This window comes from Raphanus sativus, chromosome 2 (assembly GCF_000801105.2).
Source record: "Raphanus sativus cultivar WK10039 chromosome 2, ASM80110v3, whole genome shotgun sequence".
NCBI lineage: Eukaryota > Viridiplantae > Streptophyta > Magnoliopsida > Brassicales > Brassicaceae > Raphanus > Raphanus sativus.
In genome coordinates, this window is record NC_079512.1 from 19,723,658 (window position 1) to 19,739,472 (window position 15,815).

A 15,815-nucleotide genomic window follows, 5' to 3' on the forward strand; every position below is an offset into this window, starting at 1 on the left:
TGGATATAAAACCAACCATGTGTGTTTGAGGAACCGTTTTAAACAAAACCTAGAGTATAATAAATGCTTAATAAACCGATTTTGTGCCCCCTTGGTCTATGTTGGTGGGCGAGGACCCTGTATTCAAAATAAAATATCATTAAAAATAGTCTGAAACCCAAAAATTCACCCTGTATTACTAAACCCTATTTCTTCCAAATTATTACTCCTAAATAAGATCTTTTAATACCATTGTTTTTTTTAATACCATTGTTGTAAATCGAATATACTATGTTCAATCAAACGGCGGAGATGCGTGTAATTATTAAGAAATAATTCTGACACCACGGTTATGAAAATAAGACATGCTTCGATTTGTAGTCATCACCAAAAATAATATCCTAAAGTCTCTACCAACTTATATGATTGGATAATGTTGTTTTCAAACACATACTTATATAACATCGACATGTAAATCCTTCTTCTGATTACAAAGATTGTTGCACTACACACAGCGCCGGCTCAAACATTTGATAGACGCAGGGACAGAAGTTAAAAAAAAACCCTCCAACATATAGATATACATGCAACTTACAAAATTGTTACAACGAGTAAAATACTAAGCAATAATGTTTAGCAAAAGCAAAGACAAAATAAAATAAAGATCCAGAGTTTTTGCTGTGCTTCTCTTTCTTTTTCATTCCTAGCTTTTTTGGCAATCATTTGTTTCTGGCAAAGTTTTTGTACTTTGACATTTCTTGAGTCTGGAAAAACAAAGGAAACAGAAGTCATCTAAAAATCGTAAGAAACCATCTTTCGAGCTTTACTTGATGCAAAATCATGAATAATAGTTTCAAAATTAATGTCCTACACATGTGAGACATCGACCATCGTCAACTATACCAAACAGGAAAGACATGTGAATCAAGTTGTTCTCTATTGACCCATGCGTCCCTATCCACTTGCAAAGATTAAATGACTACTCTTTTATTCGATATTTGACGTATTGTCATTGATTCTGTTGCAATTGACACAAGAGCTTCTTTTTTTTTGGACAAATGAAACAAGAGCTTTAACATTATTAGTAGAATAGTAATTGAAATGAAGTTGGGTGTTTGCTTGCGATAATGGACTTTCTTTACAAATGGAAAAAAATAATAAGTTTTTTTTTTTTTGACTAAAAAAATAAAAATAAAATAATAAGTTACAAGATGGATTCATATAATATTTACAGCAACCTTCAAACCCAAAACAATGAAGGACCCTAACAAAAGTCTCAACCGTAATACCCCCAAATGTCCACAAGTGACAAAACCGAAGTTGGTGAAGGAAAAGTAAGTTGAGAGAGCTTCAATGGCAGAGTGCCTCTCCGTATGCTACCCATTGTTTGAAGCTATCTGTAAAATCATCACAGATCTTTGTGTGTCCAGACGGTTCCGCTTCCATAGGTTCCTTTCCCTGCTAAAGGAAGTTGTGAAGTTTCAAGTGAATAACTAAATGACAATATATGCCTCTCAAAACAAGAGCAGTGTGATATGTGGTATGTATGATACAATACATTACCGTATGAATATAAACTGTAATATATCCCTGCTGGGAGAACTTCTCCAGGCAATATTTTTATTTTCACTAACTAACAGATTTGCTATACTCTTAACCACTTCATGCTATTTTTAAGTTTAAAACAGAGGAATATAAACTGTCATATAACATAGTCGGGCATAAGAGCATCTCCAAAAGATACTCTATAACTTCATATATGAAGTTTTTTGTTTTCCAAAAAGAAATTTCAAATTTGAAATTCTTAGTAGTGAAACTTCAAATATAGAGTATCATTAATCAAAACTTCAAATTTGAAGTTTCACTTTTTATTTGCATTTTGGTCCTTATAATTACATACTACATTTTATGATTCTTAGATATTTTGTTGTTTATCATTTTAATCTTTAAAAAATAATCATATCTCATAATATTTCATATTTGTTTTCATAAATTTAAGTTTTACACATAAAACTAAATAAAACCTTTAAAAATAAGAAGTTTAAGGTTTAAGAACATCTTTACACTTCAAATATGAAATTTAAAAACATCTTTAAGCTTCAAATATGAAGTTTTGCGTTTCAAAATAGAGTGTTTTTCTTGTATTTTAATATTTAGTTATATATTTATATTTATAGTTTATATATTTACTGTAAGATTTTATTAATTAATATCAGTGTGATATTTTTAAATATGTGCTAGTTATTTATAAATTTTTATGAATTTATTTCAATTATAACAAATATAGAGACCATAGTATAAAATATAAATAATTTTGAAGTTAGATTTGAAGTTTTGCTTTTGGAAAAAAACACTTTGAAACTTTAAATTTAAAGTTTTGAAAACACTAAAATAGAGAGTACTTTTGGAGATGTTCTAACCATCTATTTGTGACAGGTTCAGTTATTTTTTGGATTATCATCTGCTTGTTAAATCCTATTAGCAGCTACTTCCACTTTGAGCCCGTTCAAGACTTTTAAGTTCTATTCCAATTTTAGCCAAGGATCATCAAGTTCTATTGTTGTAGCATCTGTAATTCCCAAAGCATGAAGCTGTTGACCTAGAGCAGCCCAACCATATGCATATTGCGCAACATTTGTACGGTCAAGACAATCTATGAAATTGGTCCTCAGCACGCCCCTCTGGAGCCTACGAGGCTTGTTATCATAATCACCACTAGCAACATTCTTAGGGCGAAAAGTCTTCTCTACTGAATCATATTCCCCACAATCATCATCAGAACTATTATGTGGTGACATTTCGGCCCTGCAATTTTAAGTCATCAGTATTGTAAGAACTAATATACAGCTAAGCCGGAAAGTAACTCTTCTAAGAGAATTAATTTTTAAAAATCATTTTCCACCAAGTGACAGTCGAATGCTATACAATTTTCAAAAAGTGACACAAATTACGAAATATTGATGAACATTAACTAAGCTAGAAGAATGATTCCAGAACTACTTTGACAAGCCAAAAGGCTTACTTACAATAACACAATTAAGTTACAAGAGATCAAGAAAAAAGCTTAATCAGAAGAAGACAAGCTCATACAACCCTCGAGCATCATTGCTGGGGTAACTTGATGGTAAAAGAAACCTGTTAGCATCAAAGCACACACGGCTACTTTGCCAAGAAGTGTCAAGACATTTGCTGTTTTGCTGAAATAAAGACAAAGCAAAGAGAAAACTGGTTTTTATCTAAAGGTGTATTTCTCAAATATTCATTATGTGAAGAAGCTGGAACGCTAATTTAAAGGAATACCTCTGAAAATGTTTATGCAAGTCCCAGTGAAGGAATCTGAGACGATTTTCTTCAGGCAGATCTTTGTTTATAAAGTCAGTTGCATTGGCAAACTCTGCCCAGAGAATCGACTCCCTGGGTCTCCTCTCTTTTGTCTATTGAGTGTCCAAAGCAACAGCAAAAATCAGTGAAAACTTTGAGATGCCAGAGTTTCAAAATGACAATGCACACACACTAGTTCAGTTCGTTGACATTTAAGTAGGTTAAGGTGCAAGCAGAAGCAACACTTGCCAATATAGATACCCAGCTGAAATGATTAAGACATAAAAGATGATAAGCAACTCACCTTGATCCCTTTTTGACACTAGATATGACAATGAGGTACTCAAAAACAGGGGAGAGAGAGAAGGGACCAGGCAGTATAATAGTATGATAACACTTACACACTATATCCGGAGGTCTCCTGTGACCAAAATAGAGGGATTGAGCCACGATTCTGCACAACAGAATTTATTTGAGTGGGATGGTCTTTAGGAACGTCCTCAGACAGTATCTGCTCTGTTTCGACATCATTAGCAACGTTGCCACTTTCGTTTATTCCTCGTTTCAAGCACCTAAAATCAGAAGGGGTTTATAAAAAAAGAAGCATAATAACTACCAAAAGTTGTAATCAGAGGGGCTCTTTTTTTGCATTTGATATCAAGTTATTGCTACAGGTTAGAATACCGAGGCAGTTATAACAGTCATGTTTACGAAAGAGCACGAAACTAGGGAGAGATGATACCTTGTTCCAGCATTATGGCGGGAACGCCTAGCAATAAGAGTGAGTTTGAAATTCCTTCCAGCTTCAGAAAGAGTTGTCTACATGTATAACATAATCCAGGTTCAGTAATCAGTACCCATTAATCTAAACAGCACTGAAACTATCAAAGTATCCGAGAATAAAGATGCTAATGTAATTAGACGGTGCAGGGACACGGTGCAGCATTAGACGTATTGGTCGGAAATAAAATAAAATTTATACAACAAATGTTTGATTGATGGTGTCTATAATATTAATGTAATTAGACGGTGCAGGGACACGGTGCAGCATTAGACGTATTGGTCGGAAATAAAATAAAATTTATACAACAAATGTTTGATTAATGTCTAAAATAAAATTTCCACACGAGGCTTTGTGCACATCAAAAGACTTGCAAAGAAAATTTTAACATGATTCGAGTGGATGGATATGGGGAAACTCAGAAAACGAATTGAAAGAAGCGTCGTTCACAATTAACGATTTACGTTGCTGGCTGTCATATCAGCTAGTAACCTTCTTGGACCATACTGGCTACGATAACTTGACCCAAGAGTTATATCCTGAAATACTAATGTTTTATTTTAACATTAAACAAAATATAAGGGCCCAACCGGTTTCGAACCGGTGACCTATTGATCTGCAGTCAATTGCTCTACCACTGAGCTACAGACCCACTTTGGTTTTTTTCTTCAAGTCGCTTTAATTAGCTTTTCAATTTTTCTTAAACCTTATATGGTTCAATCAATTATCTAGTAGTAAAAGAAAGTATTGATAATTGAATGCATATATATATGATCAGTGAGAAGGAAATAGTTAATAAGTGAATTATTATAGATTTCACTCAAAATATTTAGATTGTGGGAGAAAAAAATACAATGACTTAGTTTGAATTGTCCCTTATTGAATCGAGTTTAATATTTCTTAAGATTTAGTTTGGTGAGTATTTTAGGATTTAGTGTATGCATACAAAATAAGGAGTCTTATTCTAATTTTCCTACTTATTTTTTCTTATTTTATTGAAGGTTTCTTTTAACATCGATGTTTAAAATAATTATTGCAAGCAGTTTTCAGTTATTAAATCAGTATTAGTATCTATACTATTAAAGTAGGATCCTATTTTAAAATTTTTGGATTCTCTCCTTGGAGTTTCATCATATTTACAAGACAATACTATTTTTTAAAAATATTATTTTCGTGCATTTTAGATTCTGCCGTTGGATTTCCATCATATTTACAAGACAATACCATTTTTTAAAAATATTACTTCCGTGTATGGCATTATTTAGCAATCTTGTAATCAAATATGAATATATATATATATATATATATGAAATTAAAAATATGTTTTTTTTAATAATCATTTATTCATTTTCTTCAAACCACATTATAAAAAATACAACAAAGTTTAAGGAATCACAGATTTATTCAATTTTCATATAGTGTTAATAAGTCTATGAATAATTTCATCAATTTTAAAAAACAATTATCGGATTTTAAAATTTTTTATCGAATCAGTTGGTATCAGATCACGGGTTTGTGGCAATTTTTTTGTTTTTATTGAGTTTATCGATTTTTAAATATTTTTTTCATAAAATACAAATCTAATTATATACGGATCGCCAGATCTATAAGTTCAATTACGGATCAAAGTCGAATATGAAAACACTACTTTAAACTCAAATATTATATTAGAACAAATTTTAAATTATAATTTTTCCAAATAAAAAGTTTTAAATTCATGTATTCTTTTTTCTCGAAATCGTCAACAAAGCAAATATCAGCGCTTTTTAAAGCGCGGGTCAAAATCTAGTACTTCTTAAAACCATATACATAAATCATATTACCTATAGAATATGTGGATATCTAGTCATAATTATACACATATTAAGTTTTAAACTAAATTTTGACCCGCGCTTTCAAAACACGTAATAATTTTGCTGTTAAAACTTTATGTAATCACATTTTTCTTCGTTTAAATTTAAACAGGGACTTGACTATTCAGATTGTTATATATATAGAATATAGAAACCTCATATCAATGTGAATGATATCACTAACAGCTTGATTCTTATAATCAAGTCTTAGTATATATTCTTTCCATCTTTGTACCTAATCTCTTTGTCTAAATATAGACCATTGGTCTTGCATACCATGTTGAATATGAGAGGTGATTTATTCACAAGACCAATGGTCTACATTTATACAAAGAGATTAGGTACAAAGATGGAAGGAATATATACTAAGACTTGAGTAGAAGAATCAAGCAGTTAGTGAAATCAATCACATTAATATGAGGTTTCTATATCTTATATAATATATACGCTCCCACTACAAGAAAACAAATAATTAACGAGGGCCATTTTCCTCGTTAATTCCTCGTAAAAGGAGGTTTACGAGGAATTAACGAGGAAAAGTCTTTCGTCGTTTTTCGTCCGTCGTAAAAAAGGATTCGTCGCCATTTCCTCGTAGAATAGCGAGGTTTCGATTTCCTCGTAAAGACGAAGTTAATATTTCGTCGTAAGTTCCTCGCCCCCTTTCCTTGTAAATCACTCGCCTAGTTTCCTCGTACAAACCACGTGAACCACGCGTCGTTACTTACACGTAAGATCCTTGAAAACATATCCTCGTAAATTCGATGTAATATCCTTGAAAGGATTTCCTCGTAAAATCGATGTAGAATCGTTGAAAGGTTTTCCTCGTAAAAACCTCGAAAGCCTTTCCTCGTAAAGACCTCGAAAGACTTTCCTCGTAAAAACCTCGAAAGCATTTCTTCGTAAATTTCTCGGAAACATTTTCGTCGTAAATAACTCGTAGACTTCCATTTTTCGAATTAATAAAATATTATTTGATAAATATAATAATTATTAATTTAACAAAATAAAAATATTTAAATATTGGATTTATAAATAAATTTTAAATAAAATTCACAAGCAACAAAATATTTTATATATAATTAAGTTTTGGATTTTATAATACATAAACCGAAAAAAAACTAAAAAAACTAAGGCTCGTTCATCGCCTCGTAGAATTCCTCGCTCCTCCTCGTAACATCCTCCTCGTTATGTGTGCCCGATGACTCGCCTGGAATGGGATTTTGTTGTTTCATGTTCCTCAACAAAGCTTCCCATTCCGGATTTGTGGACGCTATAACGTCGATGAAGGCTTCGAGTCCACTCACACGGCTTTTGGTCGCGCCCAGCTCGGAACGCAACTGAGTGACTTCTTCGGTCTGTCTCTGAGCATAAGATGATGTCGCTCTCGGGACATCATTGACGGAACCGATCCCCAACGTACGTCCCTTTTTCTTAGGGACAACCTTAAAAACAAAAAAATTATATTTGTTAGTTAAATTTAAAAGGGAAATTTAATCAATTAATAATTAAAAAGATATAATGTTAAAAAATTTACCTCCTCGTAAATCTTATCCACTTCAGTTGTGGATAAGGTAACTGGTAATCCGTCGCCGGACTGCTGGGTCAGCTGAGTCTGGCGCTCCTCAACCCGAGCAATTACGTTGTTGTAGATTTGCTCGGACTTGCCATCTAAAAACTGGCCCGCCTTGTTTTTGTGGGTCCGCTCGTAAAGTTCCGGAAGAGTCGGGAGACGTCCCAACTCTTTGGCCTAAAAACATTTAAGAAAATTGTTAGAAATATATTTAATTATATTAAAAATAATAATTAAATATTTAATTACGTACCATTTTCAAACGGACACCGGCATGTGGTTTTTGGCCCGTAGAGTGTAGCATCGGGCCGTTACCGTGCTCGTCTACCGTGTTACGGGCGGCAGCACAAATGCTTGCGATCCTAATGGAGTTAGGATCCTTCCAGTAACGGATGAGGCCGTCCCAAACATCCGTGGTAAGCTCAGCGGGTTTGCCACGGGTGTACCCCTTGACGATCCAGGCACCCTTCCAGTTGCAAACCGTGTCCGACAAGCGAACTTGCGCCTTTTCGTAAAACGCCTTCCTCACTCTCTCACTGACCCCGATGGACCAATGATACTTTTGCTGCAAAAAAAAATTAATAATTAGTTAATAAAAAAAATAATTAATTAATAGAATTACTTACAGCGTAAATCTTGAACCACGTCTTTCGGATGTAGATCGGCGTCAATTTCCAGTTTGGATGCGCCATGGAGAAGTAACCTTTAATCGTCTCGGTTACATCTGTCGCAAGGGAATTGTCAACCCCAAACCTGGAAAAAAATGAAAATTTAAATTATTTAATGAAGTTATAAATTAAAATAATTATTTAAAAAATACACTTACCATAAAGTCCCGTCGGGTCTGTCGGGGTCTATGATTGGTAAACCAGCTCTGCCTGGCATACCAAGAATATCCTCGACAGTGTACTGCGAGAAGGGAACAGTAGGTGGCACCATGAGATCGGGATGAACAGCGGCGGGGATCTCAGGAGGAGCCATCGGAGGAGGCACCGGAGGAGCCATCGGCTGAGCCATCGGCTGAGCCATCGGCTGAGCCATCGGCTGAGGCTGAGCCATCGGAGGAGGAATCGGAGGGAAGAAATGCTGAGTCTCGGGAACAGACTCCTGATCCGAAGAACCTGAACCGCCGGCACCTGAAGAAGAACCTGGCGGGTCTAACTGACTACCAGGCTCACCGAATATCTCCCTGTAGTGAGCAGTAAGCATGCGCTGGCGAACCTGCAAAAATATATTTTTTTGAGATTATGATCATCAATAATTAAAAAGCTATCATCAATAATTTAAAAATCTATCTAACAAACATAAAATCCGTAAACCTATCTAAATTCTCTAAACTAACCACCTAAATTAACCACCTATCTAAATTGTCTAAACTAATAAAGGGGGCGAGGAAATTACCATTTTCGGAGGAGAGAGGAATGGGAAAGGAGTTAGAGACGAAATGGGGAGGAAGTGGAGAGGAAGTTGGGAGGAATGGACAGTGTGAGGTTTGTGAGGTTGTATATATAAGTTACGGAGGTCTCGCAATTTCCTCGTAAGTTTACGAGGAATTAAAGAGGCCCGTGTTCCTCTTTCTCGTAAAAACCTTGTAAGATTACGAGGAAATTGCGAGGCCCGTCCCAAACTAAACGATAAATTAGCGAGGCCCGTCTTTTTGTTACTCGTAAAACCCTCGTAACATTACGAGGAAATTGCGAGGCCCGTCCCAAATAAAACGATGAAATTTCGAGGCCCGTCTTTCTGTTCCTCGTAAATGCTTCGTAAGTTACGAGTTATTAACGAGGTTATTTTCTAAACCTCTAAACTCTAAACCCCAAACCTTAAACCCCATCTTTCTTATATTCTACTTCATATATTCATAACATATCAAAACTCAAAATTTATAACCACAATTCTTTAACTTCTAATATCAATCTCTTCTTCCTAATTTAAACTTATACAAAATCAAATTATTTATTTAAATATAATCATTTGAAGATTTGAAAATATAATCATTTGAAGATTTGAAAATATAATCTTTTGAAGATTTAAAAATATAATCTTTTGAAGATTTAAAAATATAATCTTTTGAAAATTATAAAATTATTAATGGGGTTTGGAGTTTTGGATTTAGACAAAATAGATAAGAAAGATGGGGTTTGGGGTTTAGGGTTTAGGGGTTTAGACAACATATCTCGTTAAAACCTCGTAAACCTACGAGGAAATAACGAGGAAAAAAAAAAAAAAAGAAAGCCTCGTTAATTCCACGTAAGCTTACGAGGGCGTTACGACGATTTGTGCTTACGTGGAATTAACGAGGCCCGTGTATTTCTTTTTTTCTACTTTCCTCGTTATTTCGTCGTAAATTACGAGGAATTACCGAGGTTTTCTTTCTAAACCTCTAAAATCAAAAACCCCAAACCACAAACACCATCTTTCCTATCTTCTACTCTTCATATTCCAATCCCAAACCTCAATCCTTTATTTTTCATTCAAAACCTCAAACTCAATATTCTTAACATTTCAAACCTCAAAATTTATAATCACAATTCTTTAAATTCTAATATCAATCTCTTCTTCCTAATTTAAACTTATACAAAATCAAATTATTTATTTAAATATAATCATTTGAAGATTTGAAAATATAATCATTTGAAGATTTGAAAATATAATATTTTGAAGATTTAAAAATATAATCTTCTGAAGATTTGAAAATATAATCATTTGAAGATTTGAAAATATAATCTTTTGAAGATTTAAAAATATAATCTTTTGAAAATTATAAAATTATTAATGGGGTTTGGAGTTTGGGATTTAGACAAAAGAGATAAGAAAGATGGGGTTTGGGGTTTAGGGTTTAGGGGTTTAGACAACATATCTCGTTAAAACCTCGTAAACCTACGAGGAAATAACGAGGAAATAAAAAAAAAAAGAAAGCCTCGTTAATTCCACGTAAGCTTACGAGGTCGTTACGACGATTTGTGCTTACGTGGAATTAACGAGGCCCGTGTATTTCTTTTTTTCTACTTTCCTCGTTATTTCCTCGTACATTACGAGGAATTAACGAGGTTTTCTTTCTAAACCTCTAAAATCAAAAACCCCAAACCACAAACACCATCTTTCCTATCTTCTACTCTTCATATTCCAATCCCAAACCTCAATCATTTATTTTTCATTCAAAACCTCAAACTCAATATTTTTTTTTATAATCGAATCACATGCATTAAGTCTGAAAATCAATCATATTAAAACACAAATACATCAATCAGATACATTTTCGTCATCACTAGAAACATCATCATTTTCATTAAACTCGTCTTCAACAGCTTCATCTGTGCCATCGTCGGTAAGATCTTCATACTCATGATTATGCGGATCAATGAGAAGAATGTCATCAATTTGTTGTTCAGGTTCCTCGACTTCATTTATCTGTTCTTCTTGCAATGGTGGTTCTTCTCCACTTATGATTCGTCCTCGAGGTGTAACTTTGATCACGGATAACCAATTTATTCCCGATTCTCTCATCCGAGGGTATGGAAGGTAGCTAACTTGATCTGCTTGTGAAGCTAAGATGAAAGGCTCGAATTTGTTGTACCTGAAAATAAAGAAAACATAGAAATAAGCTTATTCTACTCATGTATGCCAAATAAAGAATTTGTTGTACCTTCTTCCACCATTGACATCAACTACACCGAATTTGTTAAACCGAACACCTCTGTTGACGACGGGGTCGAACCACTCACATTTGAAGAGGACGCATTTCAGCTTCAATATCCCTGGAAATTCCACTTCGATAATCTCTGTCAAGATACCGTAGAAATCGGTTTCCCCTTTCACACATATTCCATAGTTACTGGTTGCCCGCTGTCTACCATACTCATATGTGTGAAAAGTATAGCCTCGTGTGAAATACATCTGTGAAGTGGTGACCTTTACATGTGGAGATTGAATTACTTCATGTAACCACTTAGGATAATCTGCATCGTCGTCAAAATCAACCTGCAAAAACAAAGTGAACGTTAAAATACAAATCATTTATGAATAAAGAGTTTGAGTTAATACCTGACTCTTCAACCATTTTATAAAGTGTTGATCTTTCCTTTTGTCTACGTCAGTTGTGGATATACCAGGGAATGTTTCTTCGACTTGTGAAACAAATAGGCTGTAAAATCACTTTTTATATTAATTAATATTTGGCAATTATATATATGTGTTAATTTATATATACGTGTCCATTTATGTTACCTTTCAAAATAACGAATCAATGGATCCTCACAATTAAGTAGAATATAGGTGTGTGCACTATGAGCGTCTTCTTCACTCGACCACCAAACCTCTTTTGATTTTCCACCCAGTCGCCCAATCTGGCTAAAGATGTCTGGAACACCAGCAACTGCGTATGTTGGCGCGACACCACCATCATCATATCTCCTTGGAGCTCTTTTCCGAGTACGTACTTTTGACGCAAAGTAGTACGATGTGAAGTGAGAAGTTTCTTCCGTCAAACTTCCAGCAATTATAGAACCTTCAACCTTTGCAAGGTTCTTTGCTTTTCCCTTCAAATATTTCATGGCTCGCTCATACTGATACATCCATCCGTAATGTACAGGTCCACGAAGCAATGCCTCATATGGAAGGTGGACAGCTAGATGCTCCATTACGTCAAAAAACCCAGGAGGAAATATCTTCTCCAAGTTGCACAATAAGATGGGAATGTTCTCTTGAAGCTGTTCCACGACTTCTACTTTAAGGGTGCGGGTGCTCAGATCCCTGAAAAATGCTCCAATGCCTTGTATATTCCAAAAACAATTATACACATATTAGTCATATATATTTCAAACTAAATCATTATATATAAAATAACTGCAATAATAAATATAGTACCTGCAAGTGCTTCATGTACGTTTGTAGGAAGTAGCTCCGCAAAAGCAAAGGGAAGTAGTCGTTGCATAAAGACATGACAGTCATGACTCTTCATCCCAGAGAATTTTTGACCCTTTTCAACGCATCTAGACAGATTTGAAACATACCCATCGGGGAATTTCACTTCTGATGCTACCCAGTTGAACAACACCGACTTTTTTTCTGAAGACAATCTGAATATCGGAACAGGAACTTGCCCATTGCTGTTTATATGTAACTCGCTTCTTGAGCAAATATCCGGCAAGTCTAACCTTGATTTTATGTTGTCTTTTGTCTTCCCCGGGACATTCAATATTGTATTCATGATGTTCTCAAAGAAATTCTTCTCTATATGCATCACATCGAGGTTGTGGCGCAGAAGAAGATCCTTCCAATATGGCAACTCCCAAAATATACTCTTCTTGTGCCAGTTGTGATGAACACCGTAAGAATCAGGCATATTAGGGGGAACATGCCAATTACCACCACGAGGAACTGTTTCCAAAACTCCATAGTAATCGAGTTGCTTTTCAGTTTCTTCTCCAGTTAAATATGGAGGAGGAGTGTCTCTCACAACCCTTTTGTGCCTAAACAATGTCTTGTTTCTTCGGTACGGATGGCCAATGGGAAGAAATCTACGATGACAATCGAACCAACTTGTCTTCCTCCCATTCTTCAGTTGAAACGCATCTGTCGCTCCATTACAATATGGACAAGCTAATCTCCCATGTGTAGTCCATCCCGACAACATCCCATAGGCAGGAAAGTCACTTATGGTCCACAAAAGCATCGCTCGCATCGTGAAATTCGTCTTCGTTGAGCAGTCATACGTCCTCTCCCCTGTTGACCACAAATCCTTCAACTCTTTTATCAGTGGTTGCAGGAAAACATCCAGCGACCTTTTAGGATGTTTCGGACCAGGTATTAATATGGTCAAGAATAGCAACTCCCGTTGCATGCACATCTCCGGTGGCAGGTTGTATGGCGTAAGAAAGACTGGCCACAATGAATATTGTCTCCCTGACATTCCGAATGGACTAAATCCATCTGTGCATAATCCGAGATACACATTCCGGATATTGCTAGCGAATTCCGGATATACTTTGTTAAAATGTTTCCAGGCTCTTGCATCTGATGGATGTGTCATCTCACCATCCGTCTGAGTATGCTCGGCATGCCATCTCATCTTTCCAGCAGTCTGCTCTGATTGGTACAATCTTTTCAATCTGTCTGTAATTGGTAGGTACCACATCCTTTGGTACGGTACCCTATTACGTCCCCGTCCTTGCGGCTTGAATCGTGGCTTCTTGCAGAATCGACATTCTTCTAACTTCTCATCATTTCCCCAGTAGATCATGCAGTTGTCGATGCAAACATCTATCATCTCCGAAGGCAACCCAAGACTATACACCAGTTTCTGAATCTCATAATAAGAATCAGCAGACACATTGTCTTCCGGCAAATACTCTTTGAACAAGTCTGCCCATTCATTCATGCAACTTTCAGGTAAATTGTGATCAGTTTTAATATTCATCATTCTAGCAGCCAACGACAATTTAGAGAGACCTTCTCTACAACCACTGTAAAGTGGTTGATTCGCCGCATTTAACATTTCATAAAACTTTTTTGCATCTATGTTAGGTTCTTCATCTTCATCATGAGCTACAAATGCATCAGTTACCATATCATGAACCCTATCAAAATCTACCATCTGCTCCTCCTGATGGTAACTAGGTTCATTATGCAAATGAAGAGCAACCGGTTCTTCCTGAAAATTGCTATTACTACTACTAGCTTCATTCTGATCATAATTATTATAACCTTCTCCATGTTGAAACCAGATATAGTAATTTGGCGTGAAACCTCTATTTATTAAATGCTTCCAAACATTTTCACGATTTGCCAATTTCGAATTGTTGCATTTCCGACATGGACAGAACATCTTACCGCTTTCTAGGGCGAGCGGTGTGGAATCTGCTTGATGCATAAATGTCTCCAGTCCCGCAATGTATTCTTTCGTCACTCTCCCGTTAGCATCTCTATGCATATACATCCACCTCCGCAACTCGTAGACATTCCCAGAGCCTGACATTTTTTTCCTTTCACGTTTTTCTTTTTTTTTCTTGTTGGTGTGTTTAAAATGATGTTGAAACTTCCATATTTATAGAAAATTTTCGAATCTGGTAGTTGAAGTTTTGCGATGAATTTGCGAGGAAAAGGTAGGTAGCAAAAAAAAACGTGCTTTAAAATACTTCGTTAAGTTCACGTATATCATTTCCTCGTAAAGGTGACGTAAATTTACGTTGATTTAACGAGGAAATTATATTTCCAGTTTTCCTCGTAAAGATAATGCAAGCTTTACGTGGTTTTTACGAGGAAAATGTATTTCCTCGTAAAGACCACGTAAAGTTACGTGGGCTTTACGACGAAATGTTATCTTCGTTAGTTTACGAGAAAATAACGAGGTTTATTTCTTTCGTTGTAAATTCCTCGTAAGTTCCTCGTACATTTACGAGGATTATATTTCCTCGTTAACTTTCCTCGCCAAAATGCTGTTTTCTTGTAGTGTCCCCTTTTTATTATCTCGAGAGTTGAGACCAAACAAAACAAATTTACATCAAAGTTTCATTCAAGCGATGGCGTTGTCAAAGTCCCAGCTTGCAGCACTTCTTATCGCATGTTCTTTGCTATTTACTTCCCAATCAAAAAGTATACATTTCAGTATTTTTCTCTCTTCTTAAGTTATTTTTTATAAATTTTTGCATATCTTTTGAAAATTGGCAACACACGTTTTGATGAAATTTACGTTTGTAACTAATTATAATAATTACCCACATACAAATTAGTAGAAACTGTTCTATAGAACAATACATAGTTTCTTAGAAAAAAAAAATGTGATAACTCATGATCATTGTTATTGTTTTTTTCTTGTTAATTTATAGTATTGAAGATAGAAGAAAAAGGCCTACCTGTAGAATGTAAATTTAGAGGTGGGTGCAATACCAACGAAGAGTGTAAGATTCGATGCGGACCGCCTCAGTTCCCACCAGGAACTATTGGTTTATGTGTGCTAGATCGTATTGCTGGCGATGCCGTACATCTTTGTTGTTGTACTCCTTAAAATTCATTATAATAAATATTGGTCGAATATCTATCTTATTAAAACAGAAACATTATGTTGGACCTAACATTTATTTTATAAATTTTTAAATTAAATACAATTTTATACTTTATAATTAAACCTACATTAAATTATTAATATTCCTTTCTTTATACTATTATCTATGTTTTCAAACAATATACTTATTTCTTTATACTACTACCAAACAATATATTTTTTATACTACTATCAATGTTTCCAAACAATACAATAATTAATCTTAGTTATTTTATATCTATCATTTCTCTTTAAAATTTTGTAGAAACG

At 34.9% G+C, this 15,815-nt stretch overlaps 3 protein-coding genes and 1 non-coding gene across 4 annotated transcripts; all 4 read right to left on the bottom strand.

Moving 5' to 3' along the window:
• Nucleotides 1–1,329: 1,329 nt before the first annotated feature.
• LOC108836887 (phosphoinositide phosphatase SAC4-like) lies at nucleotides 1,330–4,246 on the bottom strand. Its single transcript, XM_057004194.1, has 9 exons — nucleotides 4,172–4,246; nucleotides 4,043–4,119; nucleotides 3,702–3,872; nucleotides 3,511–3,565; nucleotides 3,280–3,413; nucleotides 3,047–3,176; nucleotides 2,518–2,783; nucleotides 1,631–1,646; nucleotides 1,330–1,437 (listed from the first exon to the last, which is right to left on the bottom strand). Exons 1-9 carry the CDS (start codon nucleotides 4,244–4,246, stop codon nucleotides 1,330–1,332), a joined length of 1,032 nt encoding a protein of 343 aa, XP_056860174.1.
• Nucleotides 4,247–4,661: 415 nt separating this feature from the next.
• On the bottom strand, nucleotides 4,662–4,733 carry TRNAC-GCA (transfer RNA cysteine (anticodon GCA)). The gene has a single exon. It is a non-coding gene; the product is annotated as a tRNA-Cys (tRNA).
• A 2,250-nt stretch (nucleotides 4,734–6,983) lies between these two features.
• Nucleotides 6,984–9,122, bottom strand: LOC130507853 (uncharacterized). The gene is made up of 6 exons (XM_057002514.1): nucleotides 8,906–9,122; nucleotides 8,331–8,725; nucleotides 8,131–8,257; nucleotides 7,758–8,069; nucleotides 7,469–7,681; nucleotides 6,984–7,376 (listed from the first exon to the last, which is right to left on the bottom strand). Exons 1-6 carry the CDS (start codon nucleotides 8,906–8,908, stop codon nucleotides 7,062–7,064), a joined length of 1,365 nt encoding a protein of 454 aa, XP_056858494.1. The 5' UTR covers nucleotides 8,909–9,122; the 3' UTR covers nucleotides 6,984–7,061.
• A 1,587-nt stretch (nucleotides 9,123–10,709) lies between these two features.
• Nucleotides 10,710–14,946, bottom strand: LOC130507852 (uncharacterized). The gene is made up of 6 exons (XM_057002513.1): nucleotides 14,336–14,946; nucleotides 12,371–13,867; nucleotides 11,732–12,275; nucleotides 11,549–11,648; nucleotides 11,151–11,485; nucleotides 10,710–11,081 (listed from the first exon to the last, which is right to left on the bottom strand). The coding sequence occupies exons 1-6, from the start codon at nucleotides 14,478–14,480 to the stop codon at nucleotides 10,748–10,750; spliced, it is 2,955 nt and encodes a 984-aa protein (XP_056858493.1). The 5' UTR covers nucleotides 14,481–14,946; the 3' UTR covers nucleotides 10,710–10,747.
• Between the last annotated feature and the right edge of the window lie 869 nt (nucleotides 14,947–15,815).

Excerpts from the sequence above, each read along its gene's own strand:
- LOC130507852 (XM_057002513.1), bottom strand. The coding sequence starts at position 14,480 with ATGTCAGGCTCTGGGAATGTCTACGAGTTGCGGAGGTGGATGTATATG. Across the intron at positions 12,276-12,370 it reads CGTACATGAAGCACTTGCAG|GCATTGGAGCATTTTTCAGG; the intron begins GTACTATATTTA and ends GGAATATACAAG. Across the intron at positions 11,486-11,548 it reads TAAAATGGTTGAAGAGTCAG|GTTGATTTTGACGACGATGC; the intron begins GTATTAACTCAA and ends TTGTTTTTGCAG.
- LOC108836887 (XM_057004194.1), bottom strand. The coding sequence starts at position 4,246 with ATGCTGCACCGTGTCCCTGCACCGTCTAATTACATTAGCATCTTTATT. Across the intron at positions 3,873-4,042 it reads CGCCATAATGCTGGAACAAG|GTGCTTGAAACGAGGAATAA; the intron begins GTATCATCTCTC and ends TTCTGATTTTAG. Across the intron at positions 3,414-3,510 it reads GCACCTTAACCTACTTAAAT|ACAAAAGAGAGGAGACCCAG; the intron begins GTCAACGAACTG and ends GACACTCAATAG.
- LOC130507853 (XM_057002514.1), bottom strand. Across the intron at positions 8,258-8,330 it reads AGACCCGACGGGACTTTATG|GTTTGGGGTTGACAATTCCC; the intron begins GTAAGTGTATTT and ends ATTTTTTTCCAG. Across the intron at positions 8,070-8,130 it reads CGTGGTTCAAGATTTACGCT|CAAAAGTATCATTGGTCCAT; the intron begins GTAAGTAATTCT and ends TTTTTTTTGCAG.